General features: G+C 34.5%; 1 protein-coding gene across 14 annotated transcripts; it reads left to right on the top strand.

The window, feature by feature from the left end:
* The first annotated feature begins 1321 nt into the window (after nucleotides 1–1321).
* On the top strand, nucleotides 1322–13334 carry LOC117908787 (putative disease resistance protein RGA4). Of its 14 annotated transcripts, XM_034822540.1 has the most exons (15): nucleotides 1322–4803; nucleotides 5720–5957; nucleotides 6091–6549; nucleotides 7127–7673; nucleotides 8360–8770; nucleotides 8891–9284; nucleotides 9486–9676; nucleotides 9804–9927; nucleotides 10853–10978; nucleotides 11087–11176; nucleotides 11287–11413; nucleotides 12199–12359; nucleotides 12491–12781; nucleotides 12870–12969; nucleotides 13069–13334. In XM_034822540.1, the coding sequence occupies exon 1, from the start codon at nucleotides 1408–1410 to the stop codon at nucleotides 4783–4785; it is 3378 nt and encodes a 1125-aa protein (XP_034678431.1). In that variant the 5' UTR covers nucleotides 1322–1407; the 3' UTR covers nucleotides 4786–4803; nucleotides 5720–5957; nucleotides 6091–6549; nucleotides 7127–7673; nucleotides 8360–8770; nucleotides 8891–9284; nucleotides 9486–9676; nucleotides 9804–9927; nucleotides 10853–10978; nucleotides 11087–11176; nucleotides 11287–11413; nucleotides 12199–12359; nucleotides 12491–12781; nucleotides 12870–12969; nucleotides 13069–13334. The 14 variants fall into 14 exon arrangements, with proteins under 14 accessions (XP_034678431.1, XP_034678426.1, XP_034678428.1 ...); XM_034822535.1 differs by having other exon boundaries at nucleotides 5723–5957; nucleotides 12199–12781; XM_034822537.1 differs by having other exon boundaries at nucleotides 7214–7673; nucleotides 12199–12781.
* The last annotated feature ends 1353 nt before the right edge of the window (nucleotides 13335–14687 follow it).

The following is a 14687-nucleotide window of genomic DNA, read 5'->3' as shown; positions in this document are numbered from 1 at the left end:
TCAAATTTATTGTAGTTGAAAAAAATTCAATTGAAAGTTGAATTTTCAGTTGAATATGGAAATTGCTTTTTAAGATGATAATTAAAAAAAAATTTGTAGCTTAGGAGATAATGCTAAAATTATCATATTTTACTAAATATTTTTAAAATAAATAATATTTTTGTCAAAATGTCATTGATACATATGTCAAATAATAATAATAATAATAAAAGAGGAGTCTTGACAAGCTTAATTTCTTCTATGATTCTATCAACATTTTTGTGTACATAATGTACAATGGAATCCCATCTTTTATTCACCTTCTTATTTTTCCCACTTGGATGATTTTACCTTTTTGTCAGATTCCTTCTTCGTCTTTTTCATTATTTCAAGAGGCGTCCTTCAAATGCTTTATTATGATTTCAAAGCATTAAAAAATAAAAATTAATGCGATGGAAGGTCGGTTTGGCATGTGAACGCTGACATGCACAAGCTTTCCCCAATTCCAAACACCACAATGAAAGGGAAAAACTCCTCCCAACGGCCGTAATGATCTATAATACCATCCAATGGTCAGAAACGGTTTTCAACAGCTACTTCATGATCCAACGGTTAGATTTCGATCTCAATGTGTGACAACAGTCGCACACATTTCCCAACGGATATTTTGATTCCCCACGGAAATTAATATTGTTATAAATTATGCTATGGTTCAATTTGAGTATTAATTCAAAATTTTTAATATTAAATTTAAATTCATTGTTTATGCTTCATTATTATAAATTTAATTATTTATTTATTGAGATAACTCTATAATTAATTAATTTAATTTAAATATTAGTTTAATATTTAATTTAAGATATTATCATATACTACAAATTATTACTTCATTGCTTATTTTTTAAAAATACTTTTAATATTTCATAAGTTTTTGATTAATTTCCATTCATAAAATTCAATCATCAATATTTATTTTATTTTATTTATATAAAATCACCAATTTATTTGAGCTTTAACAAGTGACCAATTACATATATAATTATCATAGATAAATATCATCCTTAATAGAAGGAGTGTAACTAATCAATATAAAATAATGCCATAATGTGATGTAAAAATGCATGGCTAAAAATCATAAATTTGAAGAGCATGTGCCTCATTACTATATAAATATTCATTTATAATCATAATACATTGAAATCTCTTTCTAGAAATTATTTGATGAGCGTATGATAAGTTCACATTGCTTTTTGACTAATCAAATTGTATCATATTAGGCCCACAGCATCTGACTTCTTCTATTATCCTCTCACCAGCGCGCTGTATGTCATCACTGCTTGTCTGGTGGTATTCTCTCTTACAATTCTCTCAACTTCTCCTTCTCTTACCATACTTTCTTGGTCTTCTGCTGTTTCAGCTCTTCAAAAAATGGCTGAACAAATCCCATTCAATATTATAGCTGACGTTTTAACCAAGTTAGGATCCTCGGCTATTCAACAAATTGGATCTGCGTTTGGTGTGGCAAAAGAGTTAACGAAGCTTACGGAGAAACTGGACGCCATCAGGGGTGTACTTCTTGATGCTGAGGAGAAGCAGGAGAAAAGCCATGCAGTAAAAGCCTGGGTGAGGAGGCTCAAAGATGTTCTGTATGATGCTGATGACTTGTTGGATGACTTTGCAACCCATCAGCTGCAGCGTACAGGAGTAGCAAGGCAGGTCAGCGACTTCTTCTCATCTTCAAATCAACTTGTATTTCGTTTTAAGATGAGTAATAGAGTCAAGAATATCAAAGAAGAGGTTGATGAAATTATGAAAGAAATCAATCTGCTAAAACTTGTTCAAGGGAACATAGTTCGCAGGGAGATACAGAGTAGTTGGAGAGAGACTCACTCATTTGTGTTGACCTCTGAAATGGTAGAAAGAGATGAAGATAAAGAAGAGATAATAAAATTGTTGGTGTCATCTGGGAATGAAAAAAATCTTTTTGCTGTTGCCATTATTGGAATTGGTGGGTTGGGTAAGACCACTCTTGCTCAGCTGGTATATAATGATGAGAGAGTGGTAGACTTTTTTGAGCCTAAGATATGGATTTGTGTTTCTGATGATTTTGATGTAAAGTTGCTGGTTAAAAAAACTTTGGAATCCTTAAGTGGTGGAGTTGCAGGAAATTCTGAGTCATTGGAAGTTTTGAAAGTTTCCCTTCATGAAAAACTAAGGCAGAAGAGATACTTGCTAGTACTTGATGATGTTTGGAATGATGACTTCCAAAAATGGGATAGATTGAGGACCTTGTTGATGGTTGGTGCTAAAGGGAGTAAGATTCTACTAACCACCCGAAATAGAAACGTTGCATCAACTATGGGTATTGATCATTTTCCTTTTTCTTTGAAAGGTTTGAAAGAAAACCAGTCTTGGAATTTATTTTCAAAAATAGCATTTGAAGAAGGACAAGAGAGAATGTATCCAAGACTTGTAGAAATTGGAAAAGAAATTGTGAATATGTGTAATGGAGTTCCTCTTATTATCAAAACACTAGGAGCAATATTGCGCTTTAAAACGGAAGAACATCCATGGTTGTCCATTAAAAACAATGAAAATTTGTTGCTATTGGAAGGTGGGAATGATGATAAGGTTTTATCAGTGCTCAAGTTAAGTTATGATGATCTGTCATTCTGTTTGAAGCAATGTTTTGCTTATTGTGCGTTATTTCCAAAAGACTATGAAATTGAGAAAAAATTGTTGGTGCAATTATGGATGGCACAAGGATATATTCAAGTTTCAGATGTAGGAAATCAGTATTTTGAGGAATTATTGTCAAGATCATTATTAGAGGAGGCTAAAAAGGATGCTTATAATAATATATCAAGTTGTAAAATGCATGATATTATACATGATCTTGCACAATCTATTGTTGGATCTGATGTCCTTGTTTTAAAAGATAATGTGAAGAAAGAGAAGATCTCGAAAAGAGTTTATCATGTGTCATTCTCTTTAATGGAATATATCCAACGGGGGGATTTGAAAATAAAACATATAAGGACCATTTTGAAATTTGATGATTGTTTTGAAGCTTATTTAATTTGGAGTAGTACACCTATTCCAAATTTTAAGGGTTCCCGTGTGTTGAGCCTAAATGGAATCCCTACAAAGAAGATACCAAAATCTATAGGTAAATTGAGTCATCTAAAATATCTCAATCTTTCATACAATGATTTTGAGGTACTCCCAAATGCTATTATAAGGTTATATAATTTGCAAACATTAAAACTTATTGATTGTAGATATCTAAAAGAATTTCCCAAAGACACAAGGGAATTGATTAATCTGAGGCACTTGGAGAATGATGGGTGTGAAAGTTTGAGTTATATGCCCTGTAGGATAGGGGAGTTGACTTTGCTTGAAAGCCTACCACTGTTTGTTATTGGAACTGGGAGTAAAGTTGGCAGATTGAGTGAATTGAAAAGGCTGAACAACCTTCGAGGAAAGCTAAGGATTAAAAAGCTTGAAAACGTAAGGGATGCTAACGTAGAATCCGGGGAAGCAAATTTGGGGGAAAAACAATACATTGAGTGCTTGGAATTAGAATGGTCATATGGTGAAGAAGCTCAGTCGGGTGAGGATGCTGAGTCAGTGATGGTAGGCCTACGGCCACATCGAAACCTGAAGGAGCTTTTTATAACAGGATATGGAGGTAGGGTGTTTCCAAGTTGGATGATGAATGGTGGGTTGAGTTGCGGACTCCCTAACCTCAGCACAATTAATTTGGAAAGTTGTTCAGGATGCCAGATTCTACCGCCATTTGTTGAACTCCCTCACCTCAAGTCTCTGAAGCTTCAGTGTTTAGAAAAGGTGGAGTACATGGACTACTGTTCATCAGGAGGGCCATTCTTCCCATCGCTTAAGTACCTCGAACTCGAGCGCATGCCAAAGTTAAAGGAGTTGTGGAGGAGGGACTTATCTCCAACACACCCACCTTCATTTCCTTGTCTTTTAGAATTAAAGCTCACAAATTGTGAAGAGTTGGCATCCTTGGAACTGCATTCATCTCCTCTTCTTTCCAAGTTAGAGATTGGAGAATGCCATAAGCTGACATCCTTACTACTGCCTCCTTCTCCTCTTCTTTCACAATTAGATATCTCAAATTGTGGTGACTTGGCATCCTTGGAACTGCATTCGTCTCCTCTTCTTTCTCGTTTGAAGATCTTCCATTGCCCTAAGCTCACATCCGTGCAAGTGTCTTCGTTACCTTGTCTTAAGGCACTAGAATTGGGTGAAGTGAGAGAAGAAGTACTACAACAGTTGTTGGCCACTGCTTTTTCATTGGAGTCTCTGTCTATTTACAACATAGAAGATTTGATGACTCTCCCAGATGAGCTTCATCAACACGTTTCCACTCTCCAAACTCTCGAAATTGGGGGTTGCACTCATTTGGCAACATTACCACACTGGATAGGCAACCTCACCTCGCTGACTCGTCTTCATATTGGTTCTTGCCATCAATTACCATCATTGCCAGAAGAATTCCGTTCTCTTAGAATCCTTAAGAGTCTCATAATTCTTGACTGGTCTGGTTTGACAACATTACCAGATTGGATAGGCAGCCTCTCCTCACTTGAACACCTTCAAATTCGTGAATGCCCTAAATTGACATCACTGCCGGAAGAGATGCGTTCCCTCACAACCCTCCACATACTCGAAATTGCCTACTGTCCACATTTATCAGAAAGATGCCAAAGGGAAAATGGTGAAGATTGGCCTAAGATTGCTCATGTCCCAAACATTAGTATTGATTGGGCATGGGTCTGATGCAGAAAGCCATTTCAGGTCTAAAACTTACTCATCGTCTCATTCTTTTATGCCTTCGTTTTTATTATTTTTACAATCAATATCCTGTAATAACATGAATTCTATTTAGGTAATTTATGTATAGCAAAAGTTGACTATATTAGCATATAAAGCAAAAATTGCTTTTATTATTTATGTTCGCACCTTATCCATTTGATGGAATGCTTAAATGAGTAAGTTTGAAAATTTTGCTCTTCAATTCAATTACTAATGACGATATAAAATTATAATTAAAGATCGACCTTGATTTAATTACTATTTTATAGCAGATTCACCTTATTTACTTAAGAGTTTGTGATTATTCCTTGACCCATCTTGAAATCACTTCCTGCATTCTTCAATTCCCCAGCATGAAATCACTGCCAAAAGTTTGGTTTGGTGTAAGGATTTCTCATGGCCCAAAAATTCATATCTACTAGATGGCCAATATAGGATTTGAGCTTCAAAGGTAATAGATGATTGATTCATAATATATTTTTGTTCTTTGATTCAAGCATATCATCTATAATATGTTTCAGTTTTGCAATCTAATCTTTCATCTTGCTTTTAATAGCTTCAATTTTTATTATATACTGCCAAACTGTTTGATAAAATGATTAGTTTGAAAAGGTCACTCAGTTTGAAAGGTTTGCATCTTTAAATCAATGTACAATTAGAAAAGCCATTAAATTTGACACAATTTGGAAAGAGTTAACTCACTTCCACCATACTCTCCAATCTATAATCTCTTTAGTTTGTGTCCCATCCATAATATTTATTCATTATCCGGGTTTGCAATTTCTCTCTTTTTTCAGCTTTTGGTCCTTTAGTCATTTATCATTTATCATTTTTCAATCAATTTATTAAAAACTCTGTACTATGTTTTTAGTTATGATCTATTGATACTCATATGCAGTAGAATAACAAGTTCAATGAGGAACTAAGGCTGGCTGGAGTTCACATTGGCCTCCTCTTCATGGAAGTCTCAAAATATCTCTGCCAGAGGTGGGACTGTGACACCTCCCTTCTTTCGAGGACTGTAAACTGTCTGTGTAGAGAACAATGTCTCTGTCTCAGCATATTCAACATGTCACAACCGTTGAGAAGAACTTCATCTGTTAGAGAATGAGGATGATAGCAACCATATATTTCAGGTACCCCTCTTCCTGTTATTGATGGTTACTTCATCTTTTATTTTTCTGTCTATCTATTAAGAATCCTGTGCACCTTTGTAATCTTGTTTGTTAAATGGATCGTGTAACTGTCAGGTGAACTATTTTATTGCAGATGTAATTGTTGCCACATCAAAGAAAAACCTGATAGTGTTGGAAGAAAAAGCAGATAGCGTTGTGGCTGAAACACCTCACTTTCCTTCAGTAACTGGAAAGTTAGGATTGTCTTTTGCAGCGATTCCACACCTCACTTTTCTCAAGCTATTGAAAATTCAAAGCTGTTGTGTCCTAATGTGTTTGTCTCAAGTAATTCCTAATCACTACCCTTGAAGCCTCAAAAGTTATCTCTACGGTTTGGCCTTCAGTTGTTGACTGCCCTGATATGAAAGCAATTCCAGAAGAGATGTGCCGTGAGCCTACTGTCTATGCTTAGAAACATGCCGAAAGGAAAATTCAAAGACTGACCCCCTGAAATTTCTCAAGTTCCCACAGTTGATGTCGACTAGAAATGATGGCTAATTCTTGAATTGATCTTGTTCTCTTCAATTCAAGCATGTCCTCTACAATGTTTCAGGTTTGTAATCAAACATTTCTCCTATTTTTGAAGCCTTCATTTTGTATAATCTTACAATCAATCTTCTAAGAGTTTAAATACTTTGTTTAAAATTTTGTTTTCCTAATTCTCATATGCATTAGCATGTATAAAGGGGGGGAAAATCTATGTTGCTGCCCTTCCATCTACTTTTTACATGTTAAAACCATTGATTATTAATTTATTACTTCTCATTCAATTTGTTAAAGACTTTCACATTCTGCTTGGAGTTTTGATTTTTCTAATTTTCATATGTAGTAGAACACCAACAATTTGCACAAGGAATGCATCTTACTGAATCATACGACAATCTGGTTACCCTTTATTTCAGGTTTCTTGACCTTTTGAATTAAAATGCTATAGAGTAAAGCAATAATGGTATTGAGATCATCTTTACTTTCACTGAAAGGCAATTTGTAGCATCATTTTTCTCATTCCTGAAAGTACTAAATCTTAATAGTTTGAGACATGAAACGAAACATTGTTGAAATGATTTTCTTATCTTATGTTTGCTTTCCATACATTTGGAAGCTTTCTTAAACTAAATATTTTGTTATAGGTGTTAATAGTTTTCAAGATAATGCAAAAAAAGGTGATAGTGAAGATAGGCTGAATATTGCCCATGCCTCCTGATATATCTTGACAGGCTATTGAGAGCTGGTGCAATAGGAAAGGCTTTGCTCACTTGCTGAGGGACAAGCCCTCTTCTCTGTTCTGATTTGACAACATTCCCAGTCTGGATAAGCAGGCTTACATTACTTGCAGAGCTCCGAATTCATTCTTGCCCTCAATTGATATCACCACTAGATGAGATGGATTCCCTCAGCACTCTACAAAGAATCACAATTTGGGACCGTTTGACAACATTACTAGACTGTATTGGTAGCCTCCCATCAACTGTTCTTGTTTAGCAGCTTTATCAGACTGAATAAACAACTCGACCTCTCTTAATGAGCTTCAGAATGCTGTCAGCCTTAAATTGAAATCATTGCCAGAGGGGGATGTGTGCCCTCAGCACTTCAATGTTCTCGAAATTAACATGGATGGCTGATTCATAAAGGATTTCTGTTCTATAATTCAAGCATGTCATCTACAATATATTTCAGGTTTGCAATCCAATGGTTCTTCCTGTTTTTAATAGCTTCAATTTTTATCATTTTTTTCCCCAATCTATTTGGAAAAATGCTTAGATCACTGAGTATGAAAATGTTGCATCTTCCAATCAATGTACAATTAGACAAGTTCTTAATTGTTAATTGAGGACCACGGTAATCATGTTACTTCAATTTTTACATCCTAAGATTTTTGGAAAACGCTAGGATTGATTTAGTTACTATTTTCTTGCAAATTCGAAACTCGAGATTATTCATTGGCCTAAAGCCCAAAGGAGATCAGTCTTGAATTTGCCTAAAATTTCATATGGCCCAAAAATTTATACTCTTAGATGACTCATGCAGAAAGGAATTTTGCTATCTTTTCTACACTCCTTGTCTTCTCTATGCTATGTGTATGTATTAGCATAGACAAAACAGTAGGATATTCATATGCTTTAATACTATTTTCTAAATATCACTTGAACTAAAGCACAACATAGACAAAAACACTTGATTATTATGTCAACCATTGATAGAGTTAGCATAGGGAAAATGCAATGTTCCTTTGATATTATAATTTAGTTGAACCTTTGTGGCCTGAAAGCATGCTTGTAATTAGTAAAGTTTGAAAAATGTATCTTTAAAGATATCAATTGCTAGTTCTGTTTTACTAAAATGATCTTGCTATTTTCTTGCAGATGTAATTGGTGTAAATTCAATGTAAAAAGGGATAATGGTGGGGCTTGGACATCTCTATCAGTGGATGCAACATTTAATCACCTTTGAGAGGTGGAATAAATGTTGCAAAGAGCTTTTTTTGTCGAATAATGAGTTGATGCTTCCGCTATTGGAGCTTGGAAATGGTAACATTCTGGAAATCCTTAAAATCATCAATTTCTGTTGTTTTGTAACTTTACCGGACTAGAAGACAGCCTGACATCTCTTAATGAGCTTGAAAATGTTGTTGGCCTGGAATTGAAATCACTGCCGGAAGGAATGTGTCACTCAACACTTCCACTTTCCTGAAATTGATATTGACTAGCAATGGTACCTGATTTAATAGGATTTCTATTCTTCAATTGAAGCATGTCATCTACAAAAAATTTCAGGTTTGCAATCCAATGTTCTGTATTGCTTTTAGCAGCTTCAATTTTATAATGTTACTGTCTATATGTTCGAATAAATGCATAGATCTCTAAGTTTTTGAAAATTTTGCATCTTCAAAATAGTGAGGAACTAAAGCTGATTGGAGTTCACATTGGCCTTGTCTTCATGGAAGTCTCCAAATATCTCTGCTAGAGGTGGGACTGTGACACCTCCCCTCTCTCCAAGACTGTAAACTGTCTGTGCAGAGAATTCTGTCTCAACATATTCAGCTTGTCACAGCTGCTAAGAAGAATATCTGTTTGAGAATGAGGATGATGACAGTGGCACACAATTCAAATGGAAGCCCCATAACCATTTGGATTGGTGGCTTGACACCACTGGAAGGTAACAATCCATTGGCACTCTACATAGCCTCAAAATCTCTTAATACATAAGGAGAAGATGCCAAAAGGAAAAGGACAAATTTATATATGGATGGCTGGTGCATGAAGGACTCACTGGTCTCTTTTAATTTGAGTGAGTCTTCCACAATTCCAGTTTTTCACTGCCAACCTCTCTTCCTACTTTTGTCGATTCATGTTTATTGTTTTAGAACCCATCAGTTACAAATATTGCATTATTCTAGTAATATTCATCATGACTAATAAGCTGGCGACAAACACTGATAAATTAATATTTCCTCTACTTCTGCCTTTTCTTTCATTTTTAATTGTATAGTTGGGTACACAAGCAATAGAGAATTGTTTTCCATGCCATTTGTGAGTGTCTGAGCCACCATGACAACGCTGTTATGCTGTTTGAGCCCTTCAATGTTCCAGAGACAAATGTTGGCCAGTTATGGATGGCTGATGAATATGAAAGGTTATCTCAATTGCATCACCAACCTTAGCCCTCAGTTTTTGTTACTGGTCACAACCATTCTTTCTATTAAGGCTTATGCTTTTGATCCTTTTATTGTTTATTACTTCTCAATCAGTTTGTTAAAAAAGTGTTATACTTTGCTTGCAATGTTGATTTTTTTATTCCTATGTGTAGTCTATAGCTGAGAGTTGAGTGAGGAGCATATACTGCTGAATCAGTTAAACATGAGTTTGGTTAATTCCCATCTTTGAAGCTTCTCAAGCTCGGGAACCTAAATGCTTTGCAATGACCATTGAAAGTAGCACTATTCTTCTCATATTTGAAGTAGCCAGACTCAATAGTTTGAAAAAGTACTTTGAAAGGGAGTACCATTGCAAGAGTAAGTGACATTAAAACGATACTTGATAATGTATACATGAAAATCAGAATGTTATACTTATTGAAAGATGTCAAGAGGACTACTATGCTCTTTCATTCAAGCATATCATCCATAATATATTTCAGGAGTGCAATCCCTCCATTTTTTATGACCATTTTTTTATCATTATACTGTCGGTCTTCTAAAATTGTTGCCTCTGTTTCTGTTTTTCTGATGCAAAAGTAGTTTACTAAAGATATGAAATCTTAAATAGATCCCATGTTAGGCAAAACTTCTCCATGGTTTTGAATTGTGAGTTAATTTAATATTTTTGGATGAATGTACTTATAATTATGTCAACCAATTACTTTTGGAAAAATTAATAATGTTATTTAAGTTCATTGTACATGTTTGTTGAATAATTAGGTTAGTTTTGAAATTTATTCATGCTTGTTATCATTAACAACTAATCATTTGCCAATAAATCATAAGTTGCTTTGTGTTTTCTGTCCAAAGTTTAGATAATGTTGAGAACTTACTCGATTTGGTTGAATATATTGTTGAGAACTTACTCAAATTGGTTCAATATTCAAGAGATAAATGTGTATGGCTTATCGATGGTTGACACATATGGAAAGAGAGCTCACTTTAATTTTTTTTTTTTTTTTTTTAATTTCATTGTTCTCCTAAACCTATATGCTTTCTTTCATTTTTGTCTGTTGTCTATATAATCTCTTCATTATTAAGGTCTATAATTCCTCCCTCTCTTTGTGCTTTCAGTTTTTGGATTATTAATTTATTGCTGCCCTTTATATAATTTTTTCCCCCGCAATTCTGAGCTTTTTTTGTTTGTTCTCATATACAGTAGAATACTAACACTTTGGTGAGGAGCACATATAGTACTAAATCATAAGAAAATTTGGTTTCCCCACTTTTCTAAATTTTCTTGAGCATGGGAATCCAAATACTCTGAAATATACTGATAGTAATGGTAATGACTTTTCTTCATCTTCATATTCTATTTCATTGAAAGGGAATTTGGTGTATCACTCTTCCCATTCTCAAAATACTCCGACTTAGGTTAAGTATTTTATTGCAGAGGATGTTTGATCATTACTTGGCTGATTATGTCATCCTACAACTGCCCTTGAAGTTAGAGCTGCTGGTTGTGCATATGCCTTGGCATCCTGTATTGTGTACTATTGAAAATCATTTGAATAAAATTTTGGTATTAATGAAATGACATATGGCTCTCAAACTATTCTAATCTTGGACCCTTTATATATAATATGTATGCAGAGATCCAAGGTGGGGTGAGCTACACTGAGGATCCCAAAATTGTCCAGGAAATGACAAAAATTATGCCTGGGTTTCAAGGCGAGATTCCTGCCAATTCAAGGAAGGGCATTCCTTATGTTGGTGGAAAGTAAGTTCAATCCACCTTCTTGTAATATAGTTGTGCATATTCTTCACATTCTACTGAAAACATGTCAGTCCTATTGCCCAAACAATTGATTTCTGACCAAAAGAAATTCAGAAGTTGTGTGGAAGATAGCCTCAAAATTGGTGGGAACTTCTCTAGAAAATGAATATTCAGTGTCAAATTGTGTGTCAAGTAAATTCTAAAATCTGCAAGGTACTTGTCTTTTGTGGTTCATGTGGCAGCTTGTAATTTCATCCACGACAGACCTTTGCAATGGCAAGCTATATAAATTTATTTAGTTAGCCTCTTGTTTTGTTAAATTGGTTTTTCTTTTTTTCTGATACTAGCTGTAATGATTAATTTACATATGCCTATCTTTAAATTATTTTCAGATGGCAGTTCTCTGAAACCTACTTTTTGAAGTTGTTAAACTATCCTGTTATATGCAAGTTCAGTTATAGATGCTTATTCTAGACATAGTCTGGGGATTTAATGGTGTTGTATCATTTTCTTTCATGTATTTTGAAAGATTACAATAGGTGGGTTTTTAATGAAACCTTAGAAGAACTTCTTATGGTTAACTGGAAATTGGTATTAAGGCTTCTGGTTTTGCAGAGTTTACCAAGTTGCCAAAGTAAAATCGGAGTGGAACTGAATCAAAACTTTCACTAATTTGTCTGGCACTGGTTTTGTCTTGTTTTCTTGCAAACTTGTGTCCCATTTATCTTGCTGTCCTATCATTCTTCCATTACAATCTTCAATATGACTTCTTCTGGTCCTGCATGCAGGCAAAACAACTCGAGTAAAATTTGGTCCAGATAGGTGCAAAATACTTGGCTGTGGGATCAATGGAACGGAACCTCCACATATTTGGCCTCCCTGGGGATGATGGTCCAATAGAGTCGTAAAACACCTTCAGCTCAACCTTATTCCGGAAACAACCCTCACAGTATTTCCTGCAGCTATTGGGTCAAGTGTATTTTACAGGCTTCGAGTAATGGTGGAATTTTGAGCTTTATCATATTTAATCCTTTGGTGTTGACTGGATGCTCCAATTCTAATCCGTTAAGAATTCTTCAGCAATCATCCCTAGGCCCAGCGAGCTATTGCGCCTGATGATTTACCAAAAGAGAACTGCACAATGTCTTCATTGGATCCAAATGTTTTACCAACTCCTACAGATAGAAAGTCTCCTGGGGGAAAAAGGTTGAGCGGCTCTACTAGATACTCCAGGCATCCAACTATGATGATTTACTCTACTATCAAGAATTATGTCGTGTCCATAATGCTGCTGAGTTCTCAACGGACATTGGTTCAGAATTAGAAGAAGCTACTTGAAATCATTCTCTGCTTGATGGATATCATCTTCAGGTATGTTAACAATATCCTTTTACTTGTGATTGCTGGGCAAGATTCAGAAAGTTATTGCTGAATTCAACTGATATATTGGATCTTGTAGCCGTCCTTCAGAAGATGGTACCATTCCATTGAATATCATTGCAGAGGGCACCAAACTTTCCGTAGAGGATGTGGAATATCTTCTCATGGAGAGCCTTTCTGTAAGTCCATGTATTTCTGAAATTTCAATGAACTGTAAAATGTTTAAAATTCATTTTGAGCACCTATTGCTAAATTAGCTTCATCTTCTTCATATCTAGGACTATAGCAAGGTGGCACAAAGGCTCAATGCCTTGCGCAAGGAGATGACTTGGTGAGCCATGGACGCAATACCATGGTAGGTGTAGCACCAAGAGAGAGACTCGAATAGGGCACATCAATGTAAAAAGTCCAAGTAGGACATCAAAGCTTGCTATTCATAACAGTCCAATGGTATTGCGTGACAAATGTTTTACGTGATCTATAAATGTGATTCATGTAGTTATGTTGGGAATATATTTCATGAAGCTTTAATGGGATTTGTTAATGTGTTCTTCTAATAAATCATTTCATGAAATTTCAATTATATATGTGGGTACCCAAAGAGTAAGATAGTTAGGTAGGCAACCCAAATAAAGTTGGTCCAAGTTGTCCCACTTGACCAAAACTTGGCCAGGCAGTAAGCCGCCATAAGTAAATGACTGCTATGCACTAGTTGATTGTTACATGTCATCAATGGGGCAACTTTACAAGATTAAATGCAAATATCTCTTTTGTTCATATTTTTTATTTTTGTTTTATTTAAAGAAAATTCTAAGGTTCAAAATGCATGAGTGGCATTACAAAATTCAAATATGAGTGATTGATATGTATAACAAGAGAGAAAAGAAATTAGATTATTTTATTCTTTATTGGTTGATATGTGTAACAATATACAAAGAAATAATATTATTTTGTTGATTTGTAATATGTTATAATATGAATGACACCCAAAAACAATTTTTTAGTATCATATGATAATCTTTTATTTTATTATTAATTTATATTCATTTATTTTTAACTTGAAAAGTAATAATTTTTCTCATAAAATTTGAATTCATAAAATTTCTATCCATCAATGTTTTTGTTAATTCTATAATTATTTAGAGTATTCGAACTTGTAGCCAATTTTAAAAATATTTTTAGAAGTCTTGTAAGAAATTTAGAAGCGGTGTTACTCAAATAATAATTAAAATATAATAATTTTACTACGAAAGGTGAATCTCAATGATAGAATACACCTAGGGGGAGTGAATAGGTGTTTTTCTCCAATTTAAAAGTCTCTCAACACAAGTTAACTAACCTTAACAATTTTTTCAATTTTTCCTTCTCTTTACAAATGCTTGAAAACACAAATTAGAAATCACATGCAAATACGAATGCAACAACACTCCCCAATAAAAATAAAATGCAATTCATATGCACATGTTCCAACACTCCCCAACACAAAGACTTAGAACAATTTTTTTTATTAATAACAAGAGCAAAATATCTCAAATATACCTATGAACAATATTCAGAAACAACATTAAAGGTAACTCATATATATTTTACCTCAATATTCAATAAAAATTAGATGTCCAAATTATCAAAGATAGCTAAAATTGAAATTGAAATGAAGAGGAGAATGAGAGACAATGAGACCAAATTTTAACGTGGAAAACCTCCGAAGAGGTAAAAAGCCACAGGCTAACAACCAATAAAAAATGTCCACTATGAAGAATAAAAATTGAATACAAGATTTTACCTAGTTCAAGCCTACCAATCCTTTCCGGACCATTTAACTAGTATCTTTCACTTTCAACTTCTCACCTTCTTCTTCCAAAGCACACTTGGAGTCCACATCAAGCTCAATCTCGGG

The sequence above is a fragment of the Vitis riparia genome, chromosome 19 (assembly GCF_004353265.1).
Source record: "Vitis riparia cultivar Riparia Gloire de Montpellier isolate 1030 chromosome 19, EGFV_Vit.rip_1.0, whole genome shotgun sequence".
Lineage (NCBI taxonomy): Eukaryota > Viridiplantae > Streptophyta > Magnoliopsida > Vitales > Vitaceae > Vitis > Vitis riparia.
Note: the sequence above shows the minus strand (reverse complement) of the source record. Positions and strands in the feature narration are given on the sequence as shown.

What these genes read in the sequence shown, in the direction of transcription:
- LOC117908787 (XM_034822543.1), top strand. Translation starts at nt 1,408, where the DNA reads ATGGCTGAACAAATCCCATTCAATATTATAGCTGACGTTTTAACCAAG.